Source organism: Gambusia affinis, linkage group LG04, assembly GCF_019740435.1.
Source record: "Gambusia affinis linkage group LG04, SWU_Gaff_1.0, whole genome shotgun sequence".
NCBI classification, from domain to species: Eukaryota; Metazoa; Chordata; class Actinopteri; order Cyprinodontiformes; family Poeciliidae; genus Gambusia; species Gambusia affinis.
Window position 1 is genome coordinate 30,951,169 of NC_057871.1, and position 24,805 is coordinate 30,975,973.

Here is a 24,805-nt window from a genome sequence, read left to right on the forward strand (position 1 = left end):
TCAGGCTTTATTTGCCACAAATGACAGGCTCACAATCCCTCCTCTGATTGTACCACGTGAACTCCAATCAAACACAGACTGCAATGAATTTGTCCTTTTTTTCTTTTTTGCAGAAAAAATTAAAATAAATTAGAGGGTTAGTCTTCACATCTACTAAATCCAATATCAGTGCTATGACCAGACATAACAACTACAGAAAAAAAAAAAATAATTTTAACAACTGAAACTGTCCTATTCAAAGTGTTCAATGACATCCACATAAACACAGACTTTGGAAGAACCACAGTGCTGGTTCTATTGGACCTCAGCACGTCATTTAACACTGTTGGCCATGTCATAGCCTATTACTGAAATCACTGGACAGCTCATTTCAGTACTGGACCAGTGGACTCTGGTCCAGAACTCAACTGGTCTTACATATAGAATAGGGATTTCTTTGTTTCATGGGTTCCATGTTAGGCAAGTTACATCTAAGTTGAAGGAAGTTGGAGAACCTGTTTAGAACCGAGGATTTGATGGGGAGAATTTGCAGACTCCATGCATAAAGCAGTTATATTTTATATTAAACTTAAATTACACATAACTCTATATTTATTGATTTAATGACTTCTAAATCAGAAGGCAGCTTGTTGCACTGGATTTTATTTAGAGGTATTACTGTAAATGTAAATGCCACACTTAAATTTTGGAAACTCTTTCTCCTCACAATTACGCACTACTGTGTGTAGAGCTATCAATTAAAACAGAAAAACACTCTTCATTTAACAAACACGTAAGTTTTACATTAACTATACATTGTACAAATTCATAAAAATCGTATAAACATTAATTTGAATTTGACAACAATCTAATCCCGCTCTATGTGCCTGCACATCCATCTAGTGGCGCGACCAGGAACTGCATTCAGAATTTCCTCAGCTATGAATCAGAACCTCTGAAAATGATGTGGCAGCCTTGAGATATTTTTTTTTTTTTAAACAGCCTTCCTCATTGAGTCGTGATGACGATATGAAGCGGTGGTTTGCAGACACATTAGAGGTTCAGTAGCAGCAGCAGAAATACCACTGACAGAGCAGGTCTCGTCCAGCCGCTTCCCGCCGCCCACACTTCCGGAGCAGACCCTGTTACAGGCAGCTGCGGGTCGGGATGCGTCCGTCTGAGATGACGGGAGGACGGTGCCAGTGAAACGCGGCGGCTGGTTGCGTTGCGTTAAATCTCGCTTTTGCAATCTCAGCTGAAGAGATTGCATCACATCAGCAGCAGTTTTTCTATCGACCGACACTCTGCGGAAATACAGGCTTTTAATCCTACTGTCTGCCGTCAACTGTTGCTTATTTTCACTGTAAATGAATCTTGTAAGGTAGGTATGAAGCTTTGCGTAACATTATAACCTACTGGCAGTATGAATTCAATTTTATTTAAACAAATACTTGAGTAGTGCATGTATACAGCTAATTGTTTCCTATTGGTGATGATGAGGAGGATGCTGGGATGAGCGAACAACTCAATATTTAATCTCAGAACCATTCTCTCCGAAACCAGATGTATTTACGCACTTCACTCAACATATAGTACTGTGAGAAAGTATTTTCCTCTTATAGATTAATTAAGGTTTTGGTTTGTTGTCAGACCTGCATGTTTCAGATAATCAGACAAATTTTAATAAAAAAAATACCCAGAGTGAATACAAAACACAGATTTGAAGTTATTTGTTAATATAAGAAAGGATAACAGCTCCCCTGTGATAGACCGATGACCTGTCCAGGGTGTAACTCACCTCTCGCCCATTGACTGCTGGAGATAGGCCCTAGCACCCCTCACAACCCCAGTAGGGATAAACGTGTTTGAAAATGGTTGGATGGATGGGATTAAAGCTATCCAAACCAGCCAGGTAAAAGGGCAGGCATTAAAAACTTAAATCAAAAATAGGCTAAAAGATCACAAAAGGCAATACATCATGCCGCAATCTAAAGAAAGCAAAGAACAGAAAAGAAACAACGTGTCTGACATCTATTAATCTGGAATGAATTATAAAGCCATTTCTAAGGCCTTTGAACTTGGAGAAAACATGAAAAAGAGGGGAATTTTCTTAGGAGTTTCCAGCCCAGTAAAACTACTCCAAAGCTGCACCAACCACCATAAATTCTGAAAGGATCCAGAACAAAATCTAGAGCTCTGCAGGCCTCACATGCCTCTGTCACAGCGGTTTATGATTCAACAATAAGGAGACGTGGTTAAACTTGCATCCATGGGAGAGCCTCCCCTCACCCCTAAATAAAAGAGAAAAAAACCCACATTGTCTAATAAAACCTTGAAAACCCCTAAGACTGGGAAAATATAGTGTGGACTAAGAAGACAAATGTATAATGCTTTGGAATGTGTGCATATGTTACCTCTGGTGTGAAGTAATAAAACACTTTAGGAAAAGAACATCAAGTTCAGTGGTAGAAGAGTTTTGGTCTGGGGCTGCTTTGCCCTGAAAATCCTGAAAAGGAATGTGATCAGTTTGTAATAGTTCCTTTAATCCCATAGAAATATGTTATCTCAATTTGTATGAAAATTAAGTACATCCTCAAAGGTGGAGGAAGTTAACGAGGTAGTCTAACTTGTGCTGCCTCATTGGTTGATTATACTAATCAGCTGAACGTGAGTCTGTCGGGTTAATTTTCAAACAATGCAGAGACCTGGAAGGCAACCCTTTAAACTCAAATACTAGGATCATACTCCAGGGCAATAATCCAAAACATATTAGAAAGTCCACCTCTGATTTAACAGGTTGTTGGCACCAGGGGTGGATTAATTTATCAGGTTTAAAGATAATTTAGTTTTTCACATGGGGTCAGGAGAGCTTTTATAAAAACAAATGGATGGATGGATGGATGGATGGATGGATGTGAGCATCAGAAAAAAAGCAGCTAAAACAGAAGAAATCTGTAAGAGGGCAATTGATGTACTACACAGCACTGTTCCACAATGTTCTGTATTTTATTTATTGTTTGACACAAAATTAAGACAAACATTAGCTCCATTATTGTCAGCACTTTTCAATCTGTAAATATCCATTCACAAAGCTTTACTGATCAATCTCTTCTTTACTCTTTAAAATCCTGGACACAGACGCATCTCAATAAATTACAATACAATCAATTAACAAGATAACCATGTTGTTATCTCTGATGAGTTTCTACATCCTGAGCAAGCTTGTGTTGAAAGTGGAAAGAAACAACAGCCCCTTAGCAGAAAGAAAGTTCCATCAGAACCAGATAGACTAATTGACCGTTAAGCTCAGCAGGCAGGAGCCTGAGACAAAACCTGAGAAACAGACACTACAAAACAGAATGACATAAATTAAACATTAATAAAGATGCTGCAAAAGATTATTTTAGATTCTTAAAAATCATCTTTGTGAATCTTTTACACATTTTTGTTTTGTAAGAGTCAGTCAACAAAGGTAGTAATGTACTTGGTCAAATATTTTTTATGCATTTTACATCTAATGAATATTTCTCAGTCTAATAAAGATTTGAATCCTGATGTTTTTGATCAGCTTTATACTGCAGTTCCTCTCTATCCACTCACTGAGTCTTTATGCCTGGCCCATAGCCTGTAGTCTGCTAATTGTCAGCAAATGTAATAAAGTTATTATAACCCAGCCAGGCCTACTGGGCTGAGAACAGGAACACAGAATACAGACTGACACTAAAGAGAGAGGTGCCCTCTGGATAGAGGAATCTCTTTATTTGGGACAGGACTGTGAGTTTCTGGGCTGGGTCAGTTATTATTAATATCTCTGAATGAGTGTCACTCTAAAAACAGCAGCTCTACTAAAGAGAGCCCAACAGAGGGGAAACTGAAAAGATGGGATGATTCACATCTTTTACATATTTGTGATACAATAGGTACATTTTTCACTTCTGTTTCCATCCTGCAGTTGTTTGTCTCCGAGCAGTTTGTGTGTCCATTGTGTGGGAGGAAACCACTTCCACTTTGCATCTCAGTACTGTACAACAGTCCAAACATGTACATAGTGTGAATTTAAAGCAGACACGGAACTTTATATTTAGCATATTTTGGGGTGGCAGTGGCTCGGGTGATGGGGGTTCATCTGGTGGGTTGCCAGGTTTGCTGGTGGTTGTGGTCAGATGACCTGTTGCCAACTGAATGGCAGCCTCACCTCTGTTGGTCTGCTCCACAGCAGCTGTGACTACAGTGTAACTTACAACCATCAGTATGTAAATGGGTGAATGACTGATTACAGACTTTGGAATCCTCAGACTTGATATAGAACTATTCAAGTGCAGATCATTTACTATCTAGGAGAGAAGGACCATAATGGTCCTTCTCTCAATTAAGTGAAAAAAATACTGCTAAAAATACTTTCCTTTACAAAGGGAGAGGGAGAAAATGAGTGATTTTCCCTTTTGGCTCTATAAACATTGTTGAGGCACCCTGGACTTCTCCAAAGGTTCACCTGTTTTCATCACATTGTTTGTTTGTTTCCGGGTCTCCAAATTACACAGGAAAATTTAAAATGATAATTCGGTTAAAGGAAAAAAACGCGAGCCTCAGGACAGAAAGCTCAAACTAGGTGCTGTGTCCAAAGTGTCATAAAATAGATATCTCAAACATGTCTTATTGGGAGATTGCCAGAAGAAATGCTCCTTCCCCGAAATATACTAAATACAGATAATGTTTTGTGTTCTTTTTAAAAAAAGCTGCTGTGAGACCTTTAACTCTAGACTCTTTCTGTGACTGAAGTTTTTCCAGTCCCCATATGAGACAAACGAGCTAAAGCCGAGGATGTTCTTTTTTTGACAGCAGCTTGTGTTTTGGATCTCACCGCTCTTATAGGTGGGTGTTTGTGTGAGAAAATGACAAATCTAGGTCTCTTACGAAATCTGCTTCTGGAAGATGCAACATAAGAGCATGGGCGTGTGTGTGTGTGCATGTGTGTTTGCGTGATTTGGATTTATGTGCATTAGGTTCTGCATGTTATTTAATCAGGAAGAAAGTCAAGACACGACAGAAACTGGCAAGGGACAAGAAATAAACGAGGAGTTCTCTGTTAAAGAAAAAGACAATCCCTGCTCTGCAGTTACCATGACAACAGTGACATCACTGAGGGTTACCTCCTTTTCTTCTTTGCAGTCGTGCTCAGAGACACCAATCAGTGTTAATGTGTGTGTCTGCAGTGGACGTGTGGCATGCGGGAGCTTCTCCGAGTGAACTATTTATAAAAGGAATCATAGGGTCAAACGTCTGGTCCAGACGGGACCGTGGATACCCACTGTTGCCATGCAACTGCAGCCATGACAACAAGTTGAAGCATGATGTAGCGTTGCTAAGCAAAAGGAAAGAGTGGAGGTGGGGAGTTATGGACAGCTATGAGATACATGCAGCATTTTACAGGTTCAGCGTTCATGAGAAGCAGGTCAACCTTCAGCTCATGCATATTAAACATTAATTAGTTTATGCTCATAATTTACCAACAGTTTCTCATCTAAAGTCAGAGCTTCTGATCTAAATCAATCATTAACTTGTAAAGAATGCAGTGCCGCTCTCAGAGAGTGACAATTGCATCTAGCCCAAGTAATACAGGCAGTTCTTCCAGATACTAATTTAAACTTGATTTTAAGATCTTCTCTCATCATTTTGGTATTTAGCAAAACGAAATAATTTTGCTGATCCTAATATCTGATGGAGAGTCTCATCTAGTTGTGCCTGTCTTTGGGTAGCCTTTAATTTTATTTGATGTTTATTTAATTACATTTAATTTCTATTATTACTTTTATTTTGACTTGTTTACTTTGTGTTCTTTTAGTTTTTGGACATCATGAATCTTGTGATTCATGATATCCATGAATCCAAAGATTTTTGCTTACTTGTTTTTATTTGTTTATTCTTTTTATAGAAGCAACTGTCTTAGATTTTAGCTTAAAGAAGAAATACAATGTTTTAAATTTTGTTGATATTTGATCATTTACAGGTTTATGAACAACCGTGTTCCTCCTAACAAGCGATACCAGCCCACAGACTATGAGCATGCTGCCAACTGTGCCACGCATGCGGTCAGTATGCACACACACACACATCACATATAAACTGATCTGTAAGAATCTTAAAGATAAAGCAGGACACTCATACTGTAATTAGTTTTAAAAGTTGTGCCATTATTGCTTGCACAATTGTGTTTTCATCCATCTAGTTTGTGTATCATCCTCTGAAATGTAATGTGTTATTTATGTTCTAAATTGGTTTAGATGTGGATAATCCCCAGCCTGCTGGGCAGCTCACTGTTGCACTACGAGTCAGAGGACCAATGGGAGCGGCTGTCAGCCTGGGTCTATGGGGCGGGGCTCAGTTCACTCTTCATCATCTCCACTCTGTTCCACACTGTGGCCTGGAAGAAAAGCCACCTTCGGTACCAAGACACATTTACACAGCATTGGAGAAATATCACTCCAACTTCTATACACCAGCTTTTTGTTTTAAAAAAAATTTAAAAGCTATGCATGATTTTCATTGGACTTAACAATTATACATGCATTACTTTGTGTTGGTCTGTCACTACAAATCCTCATGAGAATGTGGTCATAACAGAAGGACTGTAGGACTGAGGTGTCAATGTCTTTTAAACAAAAATTATTCTTTAATAAAGTTTCTATCTATCTATCTATCTATCTATCTATCTATCTATCTATCTATCTATCTATCTATCTATCTATCTATCTATCTATCTATCTATCTATCTATCTATCTATCTATCTATCTATCTATCTATCTATCTGTCTGTCTGTCTGTCTGTCTGTCTGTCTGTCTGTCTGTCTGTCTGTCTGTCTGTCTGTCTGTCTGTCTGTCTGTCTGTCTGTCTGTCTGTGTATCAGACAATGTTGAATACTTTTACAAGACATATTAAAGTGATTTTATGCCTGAGATTGCATAAAAATATAAATACAAAAAATATTCTGTTTTTCAGTTCTGTGGAGCAGTGTTTCCACATGTGTGACAGGATGGTAATCTACTTCTTCATCGCAGCCTCTTATGCTCCATGGTAAACATACTGGCTTGCTGTCTGTGTGAGAGAATGTAAATATGATTACATAGGAACCCAGTTTGCAGCTGTTGGTGCTTCCCTCCTATAGGCTAAACCTTCGGGAGCTGGGTCCATGGGCATGTCACATGCGCTGGCTGGTTTGGGTCATGGCGTCTTTTGGAACCACCTATGTCTTCTTCTATCATGAGAGGTCTGTTCCCACACTGACACCTTTACTTAATTCAGTCTGGCTTTCTGTCCACACAACAGATCGGTCATGCTTTAAATGTGGACAATATTACCACAGCTAGTAATAATAATTAATGCTGCATCAGTTCTTTCATTATATAAATGTAGGCATTGCAAATTTAAGTCGCTTATGGGACAGTTGGAACATGTGAGCTACTGGGTCTGCCTGTTTTGGACATGTGACCAAAACAGGCAAACTAGTGGTGTGAGTTACAAAAACAAAACAAAAAAGAAACACTTAAAATAACAAGCAAGTCAGAGCTGAAGAGTAGATGATAGAAAGATTAAATCTAATTGAACATCTTTAAGAAGAAGACCAGTTGGCTTCTATGTGCACAATTTAGATTACCATGTTCTGGATGACTCTATGCCAGTCTATTGATTAATTAACCCTAACCCACAGGAAGTCCTGACCCAAATTTTGATAACTAATTACTTAAGCTATTACAAAACTACTGCTTTTTTGTTTCAATCTTCATGTAATCGTTCAATAAGTTTGCATCAGCTTTTGGCAGTTGCTACCACACGTCTAAGAATAAAAATCTGTTTTTATATTTATTTTCTCTTTCAGGTATAAACTCATGGAGTTGATCTGCTATACAGTGATGGGAGTTTTTCCTGCTCTGGTCATTTTCTCAATGGTGAGGTCACTCGTGTAATGCATGCATTGCGCTGTGCTGTATTTCAACACCTTAATCCCTCATGCTTCCCACTAGCCGGAGCAGTCCGGGTTGTGTGAGCTGCTGGTCGGTGGAGCCTGCTACTGTCTTGGTATAGTCTTCTTCAAAAGTGATGGCATCGTCCCATTCGCCCATGCCATCTGGCATCTTTTTGTAGCTGTGGGAGCAGCCATACATTACTACGCCATCTGGAAGTACCTCTACGCCCAGACTCCCAGGCAGGTCCAGACCTCCAGATGACATCAGTGATGACTTCACAGGCATAAACTCCTGTGATTAAGCTGCTCTGGAGAGCTGTGTCCAAGTTCAAGGCTTGTTTCAAATAAGGGAGAACTTGATTGGAAAACTACCAATACATTTGGGCCTTTCTGATAAACTCACAAAGCTCATATATTATCAAGAAATCGCCTTCAAAAGCTGGCAGTCTTACTTTTGCTGCACAAGCAGCACAAATGAACAAATCACAGGCAACAGCAAACAGCAAGCCTCCCACTCTGGTGCCATCTTATTTCATCTGACAGCACGAATTTCTACTGCTGCAACAAAAGCAGTCTTATCAGGCAGCTAGAAAATACAAACAATTGTGCTTTGCACATTCAAATCTACGTTTGCTAGACTCTTTATGGAAAAAAGTTTCCAGCTAGAGAGAAGTGCATACACCTCCAAACTACACATATTACTGGAAAATCAAGTAATATGTGCTTGATCTATATGCTTCAGAACCTCAGTTTGACCTACTCACAGTCACCAATAGAAAAGGTTTTATACCTTTGAGCACCAATGTCGCCACTAAGAAATATAGAGTGCAGAATATCACACCCGACAATATGCTGTTTTCTCAACAATTAACCCCATTACTTATATTCTTTCATGCTGTTGATTAGTTAAGAAAACAGCAGAGAAAGACTTACTGCTAAAAGATAATAGCACAGTAGGATCATAATAACCTTAGCATTAAAAGTAGGATTAAAACATTCCAGTAAAGTTCAAATGATGTTGGAGATGAGACAACTCAGCCCAATTTTGCTGGCGATCCTGCTACAAAGTCAGAGGTGAAGCCTCGGGTAAAAACATAAATTGGTCATTGGAATTGATTTCCAGCTGCTTGGAAAGCCTTATGCTTTTCTCAAGGATTTCTTCATTTGAGATTTATCCCCGCTGTCTCCCAAGGATACAATGTTGAGACAATGTTAATTAAAAGTTGGGTAAATCTTACAACGTCACAGCCTGGAATAATAATAAAAGATGTCAGATACCACTAACCGGCATTAGATTATACAACAAATTAGATCTTTCATGAAAAAAAAAAAAAAAACAATAGCAGAGACACCTTGTTGTGATTATTCTGAGGCAGCTTTGTAAACTTGGACACAGCTAGAATCCCCCACTTTGGTTCACTGTATTTTCCAGCAATTTGATTTTATTCCAGTGATCAGGGGTTAGTTACTAGTATTGGAGGTTTTTCTCTCTGTGGTGCACGTCCAGATTCAGTGTTAAGAGTCTGAATTCACGACATTGTCTTAATGTCAAGAGGAAGACAATGTTTACAGTTAGCTGCCTCTGGCTATCATCGCAGATTTAGCAATTATTGTAATCATAATTTACACCTGATAAACACGAGTAGTTCTTACTTCCACTCTAGATTTGTATATCACATATTACTGTTATTTTTATCAGTAGTTTTTCTTTTTTTAGTGACTTACAGTAATTGTCAAAATAAGGATGAATAGACAAATTTATTATTGTACATATAGCATACATTTGTGGTTGCAGCCTTACAGACTTGTATACATCCACAATTATTTGGTACCTGATTATGTAGTATATTTACTGAATACTGATAGTTTTGTGTTGTTGGTTAGATTTTGCAAAGACGAATGTCATCAGTATCATTTATACAGAGATTATATTTTCCTGTGCTGTGATTGTAGTGTTGAAAATACGTGAAAACTAGTGACATACTTTGTCTGAAACCACAATGAATCAGCACTGCCAGAAGGCTGAATTACTGCCGTAACTGTTAGCACACGCTACCATGATTAAACAATACGTCTTATCCGAAAGGAAACTGAAGCTATAGTACTCTTGAACAATCTGCCCCAATATTAAGGCATCTCAGGAGTGTGTGTGTACACGTGGGTGCGCGTGTGTGTGTCTATTACTTACCGGGTGTAGTTGTTTGTATCTTTTACTATCTTACACCCATTAATCCAAAACACATGGTTGTCAGTGTTTACATATAAATAGCTTGAACCCAAGTATCTATATTTGCTAAAAGTCTTTAACTCTGCTTGCCAAACAAGCTTATACACTTCGATGAATGTGGCAGGAGGACCTAAAGGGTCAAGAAATTTAACATTTAAAGGTATTTAAAAAAGCAACTGATGTGGATCATGTTTCAACAGTTGTTTGTCACTCAGGATTTTACAGCCAATTTAAAGGACCTCCAACCTGCATCAATTGTTTGTATTTTGTCTGGTTGTCACCACAGCTCCACTTGCTTACTCCCAAATGTTTTCTACAAGTTTTACATGATGGTTACTGTTCATACAATAACTGAGGTATGATATAAAGGAGCTAGGAAGCTTGGTATCAAACAGCTAAAATCAAGTTTCAACACAATGTTGCCTCTGGTAAAAACATGTAAAAAGCCTTAAAATAAATTAATGTTTCATCTTAGTAGCATAATCTCACATCATTATATCCAGAAAAATCTACATTTGAATGCGATCAAACACATTCAGCGAGGAATAAGTAAGGTTACAATGTATACTTACTTTATTAAGCAAAGAGGGTTAAAATTTGAAGTAGATGTCCATGACTTCCTTTTCTCTGTGGTATAAATGTCAAAGAAGTTTCTCTTTGGAAGATGATGTAAAAAGCAGGGTAACGTCATTCTGCTAAGTTATGTGATTCTTGCTCATACCTACAGTCCGGGCAGTAATAAAAAAGAATAACGTTAATATCCTGGATTACAATCCTGGATGAAGATCTAGGTTTACCTTAAACTTGTCACATTGTTCCCTATGGTGGTGTATTGCAAATGCATGGTATGAAAGTCTTAATGTGAAAAAATGCCAGAGCTTTTTATAAAACATCAAGTCCTGGCTATCACGTATTTGAAGTTTGGGTGTTGCATTTGATGCACAGCTGTTATAAGTAGTGCATGTACATTAGGATTGATTAATGGTGGGAAATGCAGTTGGTTCTGCTGCATTGTGATGCCATATGTTGCTATTTCTCAAATGTATAGATCAGCTAAACAAGGCAAAATTGAATTTTCAGTAATCTATAAGCAGTCAAATAATTGTTGGCCGAATTAATCAGAAAGTATACGAAGATGTCAATTCCATTGTGTGTCAAATAGGGTGCACCGATAAATTGTCCTCAATTTCCTTAATTTTGGAAAATCAGCGATCAACTGAAACCTAAATAGAAAACTGCTCTTATCCATTAATCTTATCTACCTATCTACTGTCACCTTTTGCTCTGCTGTAAGAGAGGAAGGACTGACAGGTCTGATCAACAGTTCAGATCTGCATGTGTACTGTTAACAATAGTCACTACTTGTTGCCAGCATAGGTACTTTCTTGCTATATTTAATGGTTTTTCAGACAGATTTTTTTCTCCCAATAAGAAATTGGTATTGGACAAAGTTGTATTTGGCAAGTCAGGCTTTTTTAAATATCGGTAATCATGATTGGGCAGAAAAATGTGTTTGGTGCACCCCTCAGATACAGGATGCATGGTGTTTGGGAGCTGTGGTGCTCATGTGAAGCGACACGTCCACATGTATCTGTGGCAGCCTGGTAATCTCATTGTGCGCGCTCCAGTGTCAAATGCATTGCAACATGTTGCCTGAGCATTCGTTTTCCATGGCATTACGTTTTCTATTCTATTGAGACAGAAAGTAGAAAAGTGTGTTTTAGGCTATTAGAACCACACACAGTGAATAGGTAAAAAATCTCCACTTGGTTTTTCAGTGTAAGGTGATGCTACTGCTTACTTATTTTTAATATCATTAATTTATCTTTACCAGGGATCCCAATATATGTGTAAGACTCTGTGAATCAAAATATGGCTCTTGAAAATGTTTCAGTTTGTACAAGGATACACTGTGATCAACCCTGCTGACATCCATTAGTCACATTATTTTTTAATTTTGAAGTATGGATATTACCAGTGCTTTCACAGACAGTCAGAAAGAATCTCAAATTGTGTTCCGTATGATACATAATCTGTTTATAGCAAAGTAAATCATTCTGACAACATTAAGTAATGCATGAAGCCAAGCCAAATACTAAACAAATCTTACCCTGCAAGTTTAATTAAAGCGCATTTCTGTGTTCAAACATTTACCTCCGTTTTTGATTTTTTTAAAAAGAAGCAATTTACAAGAACGTAATGTGAATTGAATCATTTGAAAGAAGATTGAGCAACTTCTAACTGTAAATCTCAAACAATTGTTTTCTTCCTTTTTTTGAGCTGTAGATATTTCAGAAAGATGAACTGGTCTAAAATTAACAACAAATCTTCAGGATTACAAACGCATCACTACAGATGAGTGGGATATTAATGTTTATTGTAGATCTGAATATGTCTAAATGAAGCAAAGATACTTAACTGATGCTAATTTGAACCATATTCATGATTACCAAACAGCTTGTATTTGCATTCTGTGTTTATTGACGCCTTCAAGATACATCGAACAACTAAGTGTTGTATTGTACTTTATCATATCCAGTATTAACTCTACTTCCATAAGCAGTTTAATTATTTTTACTTTTCTGTCTTTATCTTGCTTACAGTATTTGTCTTTTTTAGAGATGTAGTGCACATATGACTTTGTATAAATTCCAAAATCTTTACGGCATATCTGTTAGTATTATTTATAGACTCTTTGTGATTATGAAGCTGCTTAGTGTTTTTAGTCCTGCTGCTGATCTCTTCCTGTTCCAGGAAAGCTAAAGTATTTTCCCACATTCATGGTTCTATAGTTTTCAGTTTTGTTATTGTATCTGGTGCTTTTCTGTGCTGTGATAAGCCGATTTGATGCTAACAATGCTTTTATCTTTTCTATCTCTGTTATAATAAAAATGCTTTTTCATGCACTCCATTGTTGAACTCTTCCTTTAAATGGTTTTAAACATTTTTTTCTCCTTTGCTGCACTTTGATGTGAAACCTTTGTTTGTCTCTATCTTTGTGTGTATTTTTTAAACTTGTACTGTATTTACAGCTGCAGGACTTTGGAGACAGGCTATGCCTTTTACCAGCTTTGCACGTTTACATACATTTGCCTGTTCGTCTTTGTCAAATAGCTCAGGGCAATTGGTTGGAGAGCATCTGTAAACATACATTTTCAATGCTTTAGTGTTGATCTTCTATGTCCACCATGCTTTTCTGTCCTGAGTTTTGGACAGTAGGTTTTTGGACAGTCATGGCTTAGCAGGTTTATAGATGTGCCATATCCTTTCCGTTTTCAGTTGTCTGCAACATATTCCAAGATGGGATATTGTCTTACCATTTAAAACAGCTTTGAACTTTTCCACAACTTTACTCGTTAACCGTATCATAATTGTATCATAATTAACTTCAAAGTAAAGGAAGTTTGTAATACCCATAAGTAAATTAAATTTGAGACTGCATCAAAGGGCCATTAGCCACATATAGAGCAACTGCAATGCCGCAAAATCTGTTGATCATAAACAAAGAATTTGATTTTATTTGTGTCTCAGATAATTACTGATTAGCTTGAGTAAAGTGCTTACTCTCTCTTTCACCAGACGGCTCTAGACAGAAATTGAAGATTTAACAATTAGGCAAAGTTTAAGATCACTGTAAATTGGTAGGCTGTGACTTAGATTATTTTTAACATTATTTGTTCTTTCCAAATGCTAAACAGTCTCTCCAGTAAACCTACTCAATAATAATTTTCATTAATTTCTACCCTGATGAAGGGTTTTCAACCTGCTTGTTGCATTGAAGACGGAGAGAGTAATGAAGTGTCCGCCAGAGGGAGCCCTTTTCGTCGCTTTAAACTTAAGCAGGTGTATTTTGGTGACGAGCAGAGCTCGGTTCTTTCCGTCTCGTTTCGGCCGCGAGGCGTTGTGGATGTAGGAATGCGGTTACCATTGGGCTGTGGGCATTGCTGGGCACTCGGCGCGGCGGGGATGTACGCAAGGGAACGGGGACCCACCGCGTCTGTCTGTTGTCCAACTTAGCGGGGTCGTCTCGGGAATGTGGAAGGGAACTCGAGACGGAGAGGCGACGGTGGGAACGGTGCAGCAGCGTCTGTATATCCCCCATCCATTTTTTCTGGGGATTTTCTGTCTTTGTGGGGGGGAGAGAGGGATTGCGAGAGAAGCCAAGGATTCCCCGGCAGCACCATGGAGCCACGCACTGCAGACAACGTGAGTACTTTGAGGCAACAGACACACAGAGAGCTCCCAGGGGAGTGCGCTGCTGAAGCACTCAACTTTTCCACCAGCTAACCTAATTAATTTAAAAAGATAAATCATTCATATACGTTTCTATGTGTCGGGTGGTATTTATACTAATTACATAATAATTGTATAAAATGAGCCGGAGTACAGTCATTAAGCACACCTGCTGACGGTCAGAGGCCGCGCCTGCAGACTCCTCAGCGGATTAATTTCTGAGGATTTTCTCCTGCCTTTTGTTGCTAAGGCGGTTGCTACTGACGACCAGCGACTCCGAAGTGGTAAACAGACGGACTTACACTGAATATCGGGACAGACACAAGTCGAGCTCCACAGTTTTATCTCTCCCTGATAGTGGTGGGTGTGCACGGTTAAATCCTGACCTTCTGGTGGTGAATACAAGGGCAGGCAGCAGGTCAGTAGCCTGTGAAACATTGTTACCAAGTGGGTCTCAAATATATCATTGTAAAACATGGAGCCTACTCAATAGTTTTTCTTACTGTGAGTAGACGAAGGAGGGGTTTCCTGGGATTGATTTAACTGCAGCCAAGTGGCCAGATTATTGTGGATTAGGCGGCATTTAAAATAGTCACGTTATCCCAGCACTTCTTAAGTCTGCAACATCATCTATTTAGGCTGACCTACTAATATTGAAACAAAAAAAAGAATTTCAAGTGTTCAAGTGTTTGAAGGAGGTGCAACATTTTGGTGCAAATAGATCGGGTGGCAACTTGATAAATAAAGAGCTGCAAAAAAGGTGTCCTGAATATTTTTGTCTGTTCTCCAATACAACTGAATTACCTCCTCAGCATGTCATAAAGTTCTACAAAGTTCTTGTAATATATCAGTGATTTGATGTGAGGTGTGTTAAATCAGGAGAACATCTAAAACGTGTAAATGTAGAAAACATTTACACGCCCCTAAACCTAATAATTGTTGTATCACCCTTAATGACAAGAACTGCCATTGTGCTGTTATTAATTACACATGGTAATTCTTTAACATTGCTCCATATTAATTTTTTCCTTGCTCTTCTTTTCAGAATTGTTTTTATTTTAGACACAATTGAGAGACTTTCTAATCATGAGCACTGCATCTCAATTTAATTTAAATCCTGACTTGGACTAGATTTTTTTTTTTTAATAGACCAGCCCCCTTGACAGACAAAATGTATTTTCATGATGTACTTGTTTTGAATATTGTGTGACTTAAATATATGCCAAAACTGAAGTTAATTTTTGTTGTTAAGTTAAAATTCATCAGTAAAGTAAGCTAATATGGACTTGATTGCAATACCTTTGTTTCTTTATCAGTTTCTCTAATCCCCTCAATGCTGCAATGGTCTAATAAAGTCCTTTCTGTCAAACTAGAATAGAGGTCTTCAGAAACACAATATAATAGTAACATAGACCACATGGATCATTTTAAAATTGATCATGGTTTTTCTACCATCATAATGCTATGTTAATAGTACTTATCTGAAAACCAAAAGAATGTAGTGATATTTTAATGCAGGGTGGTTAAAAGTCCACTGTTCATCAAGTTTTAAATGAACACCTGATTCCAATGATTGTATGACTTTTTCCATTTGATATCAAGTGCTGCAGAAGCCTACTAATCACCCATTAATTTAAATGAGGTGTGTGGCAGCAAGGAGAAACCTGTCTGCTTTCAGGGTGGGGAACCACTGGTCAAGAGGGCCACATAAATACTAATGATGTGTCAGATTTGGCCCCCTGTTCTCTGTCTGTTGCTCTTTGACCCCACTATATAACCTCTGGCCATCACATTTCACAGCTGCAGTGACATCTCTATGATCTGGAGAGGAGTTAAACATAAAATTCCCTTCTATGCTGATGTTTTTATAGTTTTTGTGCCGAACCCCAAAACTTCCATAGTTTTGTTATTAACATTTACTTAATTTTGCTTATTTTTGAGTTATAAACTTAACCTTGATAAAGTCATTTATCCCCAGTTCATAAGTGTCAGAATACTCCAGCTTGCTATTTAAAATAGCAGAAATTCAATTGGTACTTCTGTGACTCTGAAGAAACCTGAAGAATACCTTAATGTTTAGAATTACTGCTGGGATACTTTGATGTAACTATGCCATATACTTGAATTTTTTCAGAGTGAAAGGTGACAGTGAAAATGAAATGCAAATCGTCTGACCTTCATCCTGCTGCATAAGAAGTGATAATACTTAACGTCAAGGTACATTTCTCATCTTACAAAAACTTTTTTGTGGTTTATCACATTACCATCAGGATGAATTCATTTTGCACAGTACAGGGCTTACTATACAATAAATATCTTCACAACTAGTGAAGATAGCTGCGATAATCATCACATCCATCAGCTCCTGTTTTATCTGTCAGATTTGGAGTTCGTGAGGCCAACAACATCATCATGTTCTATGGTTCTTCCTCTGGGGCCAGCATGTCCCTGCCATCCAAGAGCCGCCTGAAGCGCCAGAGCAGAACCTTTACACAGGTATGTAAACATCGCTTCTCCCATATAATCTGATTTCTTGCTAGAAGATAAATAACTGTGATAAAATAAATGAATAAGGTATAGCTGCTTCTACTGTCATACAAAAGGATTGTTTTGGTTTAATTAGCTTTCCATTGGTTAAAGACTACAAAGCTCTCTAAAGCTTTGATAAATGTCAGGATTAAATTATTTACAGCAGATTAATTTATTTTAATTAGACAATATTCAGCAAAAGCACAGTTATTCATCTAATAACTTAATAGCTACTTCAGAGTAGCTATTAATGCACTTAACATCATGCATTAAGTGCATGATGTCACTTAATGGTAATTAATTGTGTCTAAAGTAATTCAGATACAAGTGTCCCACACCATCTGTGAAAGTTGTTAGGAAAACTACTTGCAAAGCATTTTGAGTCCATCTGTGCTAAGAATGGGTAAATATTGTTTATCATTGTCATAAAAAATTTTGTCATCACGTTAAGTCATGCTGTGATAACGGCATTCTCTAACTGATAATTTTGGCAAACCCAAAACTAGAGTGTGACCAAATTCCATCGAGAAAACCTAATTTCTCAATGATGCATATAAAAAAAAAATCTGAGGAAAAATTTGAGGAAAAAATAAAAAAAGTAGGATCCTATAAATTTCACCATACGTAAATTGTAGATGGAATTGTAGAATTTAACAAAATAGAATCCACAACAAAATACAAAATCTTACAACATTCACTAATATTGACAAGCAGAAAGTCTACAAAGTAATTTCTGTGGTATTTTGTTTGCTGCCCTTACTGTGAATGTCCTGACCTGGAAAGGCTAACCTGGCTTTCCTCAGCTCTCCTCTTCACACAGACAGCAGTGGTTAAAACATCCAACAAAATCCAAAATCCACTGAAACAGAGAAATCAGGGGTTCTGACAGAGTCATAGTCATGTACTTCCACTAAAATGTGTATGACAGATGGAAATCATTAAAACACTACCTCCAGGATTTGATGTACCACCCGATGTTTTTGAAAATTATTGCTGAAAATTTGCAATAAACTCAAAATTATTTATTAGTTTGAAAAAAATATGGATATCTGTTGATTTTTCCTATTGAATATTACATGAAACCAAAAGTTTTCTTTTTACTACAATATTTGTTTTGTGATTTTGTTCTTTCAAGTTCATGATGTGTACTTCACTGAATACATGCTTCTTTAGGTTCTGTACCGCACTCTGAGCTACAGAGACCGAGTCCCAGCAGAGACGGGGACAAACACGCGAGGGGATCGGCGCTCCACTACTGAACCCCCAGAGCGACCAGCGGATGACCCTGCCGAACTCTCCACTCAGAGCTCGGCCCCAGGGGTGCTGAAGATCTTTGGGGATGAGATCTGTGCCGGTGCCAACTACAAGAGTGTCCTAGCCACGCCCCGCTCTAGTGCTCAGGAACTCGTGAAGGAAGCGCTGGAGCGGTACTCGCTCAACAAGGATGCAGCCCGTGTCTATGTGCTGTGTGATGTGATCGGACGTCTTGAAGGGGGTGGGGCATGGAGGACTGAGTGCCTGCGAGCGCTCGGGGACAATGAGAAGCCGCTATTGCTCCAGGAGCTGTGGAAGCCCCGAGAAGGACATGCTCGCAGGTTTGAGCTGCGCAGGAGAGCTGAGGTGGACGAACTCAATGCCAAAGAGAAGGATACCATCACTGCTGGTAAGTAAACACACACAAACACACAGAGCAGCTGGTCTAATTCTCTTCTCTCTTACATGTCAAACTCAGCAGAAAAGCACAGCTCGTTAGCTCTTCTGCAGTCAGCGTGTGTGTGTGAAGATTTTGTAGAAAGGTGCTGTGAGGAGAATATTTAATCAGGGTCAGAGTAGTGTGTGTGTGTTTTGAGTTATCAATACACAAAACACACACACGCATACACAGAGGTAGAGCTCTGAAATCCTACCATCCCATTGGTCGATGTCTCTTCAGAATCTTGTGGGAACTTCAGTGTTAGCTTAAGTCTTGCTTCAGTACTTTGATATTTTAAATTCTTTTAATTCTGTCTGAAAATCTACCATTTTAGTAAAATGTACCTGTTTTATTTGTGACGCAAAAACTAAATGAAAACAGACTGACTTTTCACTATGCCATACAACAAAGTCAACAGGCATGCTATGTTTGCAAATCCATGTCTCTTCAGTAACTGGGATTTTACCTTTTATTTCTAATTGTTTTCACTTCTTTTAAAGTTTGCTTCTTGTATGAGCATATTCTAACATTCACCTGCTTGGATCCCTTTAAAAAAATTCAAGAAGCATGGTTCTGGTGGTTTTTTGTGATGGAGGACAAGTATTTTTAGCCACAGTCACACGTTATACTTTCCAGCAACACCGACATTTCTTATGAAGCGTGCCAGGGTGTACTGGTTGCTATGTCAACTTCTGCGCCAGCCAGAGAGTCAGTCTGCAATCAGATTAACTGTTTTCTTTTTTGTTTGTCTGGTTGAGCTAAATATTTTTCAGGCCATACAGAAAAATACAATTTCAGAAAACAGAACGACTTCCATGTGAAGTTGTAATTTGTTGTATACAGACTGTATACTTAAGTCCAAAATTATTCATACCCAAAGTCAGATTTGGAGCTGGGGGTTTGTCTCTTTTTTACTGTTTTCACTAATATCTCTCTTCTGAGATGTCAGTGAAAACTACCATTAGCTATTACTACTTTTGGCTGGAAGTAGTAATAGCTAATAATAGCATTTTGGAGTAGCCTAGCCAGTGTCCTGGCTCCAGCACAGTAAGAGCCATTACCTACAAATGGGGAAAAAAATCAAGGAAGAAGAAAGGAAGCTTCCCAGTAGGTGGCCTACCAAGATTCATTAGTGAAACAATGTCTGATATAGGAAGTCACATTCATAGTGGTGGCTGTGTGATGATCTTATTTGACTGAACCTGAAACACTTGATAAAATTGTGAATCCTGCTCTCCTGAATGAGAATGTCATGCTATCGATTCCTGATCTTAAATAGGACAAAGATGCAAAACATACAAACAAGCCCACCTTGGATTGGCAGAAATAAACAAAATGAATGATTGAAACAGTTCAATGTAGTTCAGCCCTCTGTTGAGAGACGGGGTCATTTATACCCCACAAGTTTTTTTTGTGCACGCTGCAGCAGGGTCGTACTGACCCTGGGTGTGCTTTCATGAGGTTTTTTGTGTGGTTTTGGAAATTGACAGTCTGAGTGCGACCGTTGGAAAGTTAAGACAATTCTACAAAGAAGAATGAGTTAATGTTTCTCCACAGCGATGTTGAAGACAATCATTGTCAACACTGACAGTTGTTGTGCCCAGCATGCTGGTTATCAGGGGTTATTCCTTTTCCACACATAGCCAGGTTGTGTAGAAAAGAAACGCTTTCTTCTCCTTTTAATAAATGAAATATTCCTCTACAAGTTTTTTTTGCTCTTTACTTGGGTTTTCTTTTCCTTCAAATGTGAATAAAAAAGTAATAAACAAGAGAAATGTACAAGGTTGCTCAGAGATTTTTTATTTTTTTTCCAGGCATTGTGTTTTGGGGTCTGTCCTATATGTTCAACAGTTTTGATAGTGGTGCTTTAAAGCACAAAACATGCTTTATATGCTATTTGCTGTCAGAATTAGACTACATTTACTGTAAAAATAGTTTTGATATTGGCTGTATTAAAATGCATAAAAAATACATGCTCAGTCTCAGTAATATAATATTCAGTTTTCTTATAAGCTATTCTTAAGTTCTTGTGGATGTCAGACTGTCATCACAACACTATGATTTAGTTTCTCTTAAAACTTTATAAATTGAGTAATGAGTTGAATGTGGTGAGATGGAGGTTTATACATTTTCCATCCATCCATTCATCCATTTTTTTTTTTCACCCTTGTCCCTAATGGGGTCGGGAGGGTTGCTGGAGATTACAGAGTAATGCAGATACTAATGTGACAGAGAGGAGGGACAACTTTCTCTTTGATCTCTTTTAGAAAAGTAAGATAAGTTAAAAAAGGGGCTTGATGACCTAGTCCTACTTTGTTTCATTTCTCTATGCATCCTCCAGAATGTTGTTTGAACAGATCTTTTGGTGGATGTGTGCATGTGCGTTTTTGTTTTGGGTTTGTTTGTTTTTTAAGCTGAGCTCAGCAAAGTTATTTTTGAGGGCAAAGGTGTCTCCATGTGCTCTTCCATTAATGGAGCTATTGGGCACAGTTTATTTTTGAGTCTTCTTTGAACATAGCATCTAGGCAAAGTTTCAGTGCAACAATTTCATAGTTCTGAATCAGCTGTTTTAGGAGTTTTTAATGACCTTCTGCTAAATGCTGATTTGTGGAACTGTGCTGCTCTGGTGCTTTTAGACCTGACTGCTGCCTTCAGATAACAGCTTCCTCATTTCTCTGAACACTGCATAAACAATGAAGGCAATGTTTTAAACTGTGTATTTATTTTAATGTGGCAGATTCATGAATTTTTAAGGTACAAAGTATTAAAACACCAACCTTCACTGTTTGCTAAAAAATTTTTATTAGTCAGATGGAACAAAATGAGCTCATACAACTAAACTTGCCATAGTTAAGAATGAGTACAAGAATTTCCTAAATCTGTACATTATATTATCAGTGTTTTCAAAATGTATAAATGTTTTTTTTATCATTTAGAATTATTTTTGTTATGTATGAACAAAGTTGTGTTTGTTTCTGGATGAAACGGAAACATCTTATTTGGTAGGTTGTATTCAGTCGTTGTTGGATTCATTCAAAACATTTATTCTATGGTCAGTATTATCATGTAAAATACTTTGTTGTTCTAAGGTGAGATGTTGGTTTAACATTCTGAAATGTGATCTGCTTTTTTTTAAATGCTGTCAAAGAAAAGAGCAAACGATAACATAACAGCAAATATTGCTTTCTATGAAAAAACTTCTGTTCACTTATCACATTTTTATGTTTTTATTTTCACACTAACCTTTTCTCTCTGGTTTAGCTTTTAGAAAACTCACCCAGCCTGGACTTCTTTCTTGTTCTGTTAGCAGTTTTTATCTTTTGTGTTTTTGTTTGTTTGTTTGTTTGTTTGTTTTTTTATATATATTTCTGGTGTATGTGAGAGCGTGCATGTTCATGTGTGAATTGTCTATTCTCACATACACTTTAATAAAAGAGATCACAATTTAAAGATACTGTAGAACATTTACTGCCAACCTGCTCAGGTTGGCAGTAAATGTTCTACAGTATCTTTACAGTATCTGCAGTAGTTTTGTTCCGTGAAAGTTAATTTGTGCCAAAGTGATGCTCACACAGGGACTTCTGCTGTTAACTGAGCAGTTTTTCTGTGAATGTTTAGGTTTCAGCTTTACTTGTCACTTTGATGGTGTTGGAATGCAAGCTGACACTGTGCATTAATGGAAATCATTTCCAAGCTGAGGAGGGACGGGGGGAGGGGAGACAGGGGGTTAAGTAATTCTGAGGGATGCTGTGGTTTGAGTTTACCTATTCTCCAATAAACACCACTAAAGTTGATAAAACATATTTTTTTCTACTCTTTTTTTTTTAATTAAAAAAAAGTTCAAATAATAGCATTTTTTTACGGTTATCAGCCTATCTTATCAAACCCCATGAGTTTTATCTCCTAGATGTTTAACTATAGGTGCTATTTGGAGAAGTCCTCTTGGAGCCCACTAAAACTTAGCTGAAGTTGTCTGTATCTGGGGATCAACCACTGTAGTGGACAACTGTGTCGTCCACATAGAGATACACTAATGACGCCATTGTCTTAATGATGTTGATGTTAAATATGGTGGTACTAAGAATTGATCCATGTAAAACATCATTGATAACATGAGTAGCTGAGAGAAAAAAAATGCTGTGATTTCACAAATGAGGGTAGCGAGATATTTGGAGATCCAGAAAATACATTTACCAGAAACTGCAATCCAACCAAGCTTGTCAATGAAACACATGTGTTTCATGTTATTAAAAGCCTTGGCTAAATTAATAAAAATTGCAGCACAAGTTTCATTTATGACTTTTAGACTTGCAGTTGAACAGTCATGGCCAGTTTTTAAACTAGATTTAATCCTGTTAAAATGCTTTTCAAACACTTTTGACTGATGTGGTAAAGTGGAGCAAAACAGGAATGAGTCTTTAAAAGCTGGGTTAGCAAAACTGATTTCCAGGCATGACAAATGTTGGCATTGTTTATGAACTGGTTTAAAATATCTGGGATGAGAGCCTCAGTCATGTGGACTGCAACTTTAGAAGAACGAGTCCAGCTCCTCTGACTCTATAGCCATTCATTAAACGTACTCGTATATATTTGGCACAAATTAACGTCATGATTTTAGTGTTTGCTTAAATAAATTTGGCATCTAATTTGGTATTTGAGTAAAATTCTGCCACACCTCACACTATCTCGCTGTAGTAACTGCTTATGTTACTACTTCTTTCTGCATGTACGTCTTGTGGCATGTGCTGTGTGAAAGGTTTTGCGTGTTTGGGGGTAAATTCTGTGCTTGGTGTTTGGGTGTGGGGTTGTTTTCTCAGCCCCCTACTTCCCTCCTAACTCCTTCCACCTTGCTGTAGGGCCCAGAACCCCTCAATTCTTGGCGGCTCTAATGGGTCGGTCTGGGCTGAGCAAACACAGGAGCTCCCCCCTGCGGTCTGGTCGGGTGGTACAGTCCAGCTCTAAAGGTGGGGACTGGCCTCAGGTAGGGTGGCTGTCAGTCATTTCCATGAAGACCACCTCTACCTGCGTTGTCACCCCCCATAAGTCAGTGACATACAGTGGCTTGCAAAAGTTTTCATACCTCTTGAACTTTTCCATATTTCATCACATTTCAACCACAAACATAAATCGATTTACATTCCTATGAAATATAAAGGTCAGTATTTCTATCAAATATAAAAATGTAGTGTACAAAAGTATTCAGCCTATTATTCTGCTCATGACTAAATAGAGTCCACCTGTGTGTAATCTAATGTTAGTAGAAATCCATCGGTTCTGTGACACCTCAAAGGTTGATTAAGAGAATATTGGGGAGCAAGCAGCATCATGAAGTCCAAGTAACACCAGAACATGTGAACACTGGAACAAGTGTGAGTTAAAGTTCAGTCTCTTGGGAGACTCTGCCAGACATTCCCAGCAGACCCTCATAATACGTTGGGGTCTGATTGGCATCCTTCCCCACCACCAGAGCCAACTCTCCACTAGGTAGTGGCCACTGGACAGCTCCACACCTTTCTTCACCCGAGTGTCCAAGATATCCGATGAGATGACGACAAAGTCAATCATTGAATTTATTTATGCCTGAACCTGGTGTTTTGCATGTGGAGGGTCATTCCTCACCTAAGACCCATCTGCCTTGGGTCACTCTTCCAGGGCATGAAGCCCCTGACAGCATAGCTCCTAGGATCACTGGGACACTCGAACCCCTCCACCATGATAAGATGGCAGCCCATCGGCTGTTCACAAATGCTCTCCATCTAATCTGACTGAGCTTGAGGTGTTTTACAAAGAATGGGCAAAACCTTCAGGTAATTAGATGTTCAAAGCTGGCAGACAAACCCTTAAAGACTTGCAGCTGGAATTACAGTTAAACGTGGTTCCACAAAGTATTTACTCAGAGGGGCCGAATACATTTGCACACCACACTTTTCAGTTTTTTATTTATATATATATATATATATACATTTTATAAGAATGTCTAACTTTCTTTCTACTTCACAATTGTATACCAATTTAATGTGGTCTTTCACATTAAATTGGTATATTAAATTCACATATGATGTGACAAAGTATGGAAATGTTCAAGGGGTATGAATACTTTTGCAAGCCACTGTAGAGTGTGTTAGGATGCGTGTGTGTGTTACATAGCCTGGCCATAGATTGCCTGTATTCGATTCATGGGGA

The 24,805-nt window shown here is 38.1% G+C and overlaps 2 protein-coding genes and 1 long non-coding RNA gene across 9 annotated transcripts in view; 2 read left to right on the top strand and 1 right to left on the bottom strand.

Annotated features, from left to right (window-relative positions):
- The first annotated feature begins 902 nt into the window (after positions 1–902).
- LOC122829001 (monocyte to macrophage differentiation factor 2-like) lies at positions 903–13,072 on the top strand. The gene is made up of 7 exons (XM_044113140.1): positions 903–1,360; positions 5,987–6,068; positions 6,261–6,421; positions 6,977–7,051; positions 7,143–7,244; positions 7,854–7,923; positions 7,999–13,072. The coding sequence occupies exons 1-7, from the start codon at positions 1,347–1,349 to the stop codon at positions 8,200–8,202; spliced, it is 708 nt and encodes a 235-aa protein (XP_043969075.1). The 5' UTR covers positions 903–1,346; the 3' UTR covers positions 8,203–13,072.
- On the bottom strand, positions 10,805–14,017 carry LOC122829003. The gene is made up of 3 exons (XR_006370313.1): positions 13,931–14,017; positions 13,319–13,450; positions 10,805–10,888 (listed from the first exon to the last, which is right to left on the bottom strand). It is a non-coding gene; the product is annotated as an uncharacterized LOC122829003 (long non-coding RNA).
- Positions 14,018–14,034: 17 nt separating this feature from the next.
- The window catches only part of radil (Ras association and DIL domains), a 28,862-nt gene continuing 18,091 nt past the window's right edge, over positions 14,035–24,805 (top strand). For 2 of the 7 annotated variants that reach the window (XM_044113131.1, XM_044113134.1), the window contains exons 1-5: positions 14,062–14,373; positions 16,535–16,617; positions 16,782–16,896; positions 18,103–18,592; positions 23,479–23,586. In XM_044113131.1, the coding sequence (XP_043969066.1) occupies positions 16,813–16,896; positions 18,103–18,592; positions 23,479–23,586 (682 nt within the window). In that variant the 5' untranslated portion in view covers positions 14,062–14,373; positions 16,535–16,617; positions 16,782–16,812. Of the gene's footprint in view, positions 14,374–14,604; positions 14,819–16,534; positions 16,618–16,781; positions 16,897–18,102; positions 18,593–23,478; positions 23,587–24,805 lie in introns of those variants that run through there. The other 5 variants (XM_044113137.1, XM_044113138.1, XM_044113133.1 and 2 more) reach the window with 4 other exon arrangements.

Bases quoted from the DNA above. Each gene is read 5' to 3' on its own strand.
- LOC122829001 (XM_044113140.1), top strand. The intron at 7,245-7,853 runs GTCTGTTCCCAC...TTTCTCTTTCAG, and splicing joins GTCTTCTTCTATCATGAGAG to GTATAAACTCATGGAGTTGA. The intron at 7,924-7,998 runs GTGAGGTCACTC...GCTTCCCACTAG, and splicing joins CTCTGGTCATTTTCTCAATG to CCGGAGCAGTCCGGGTTGTG.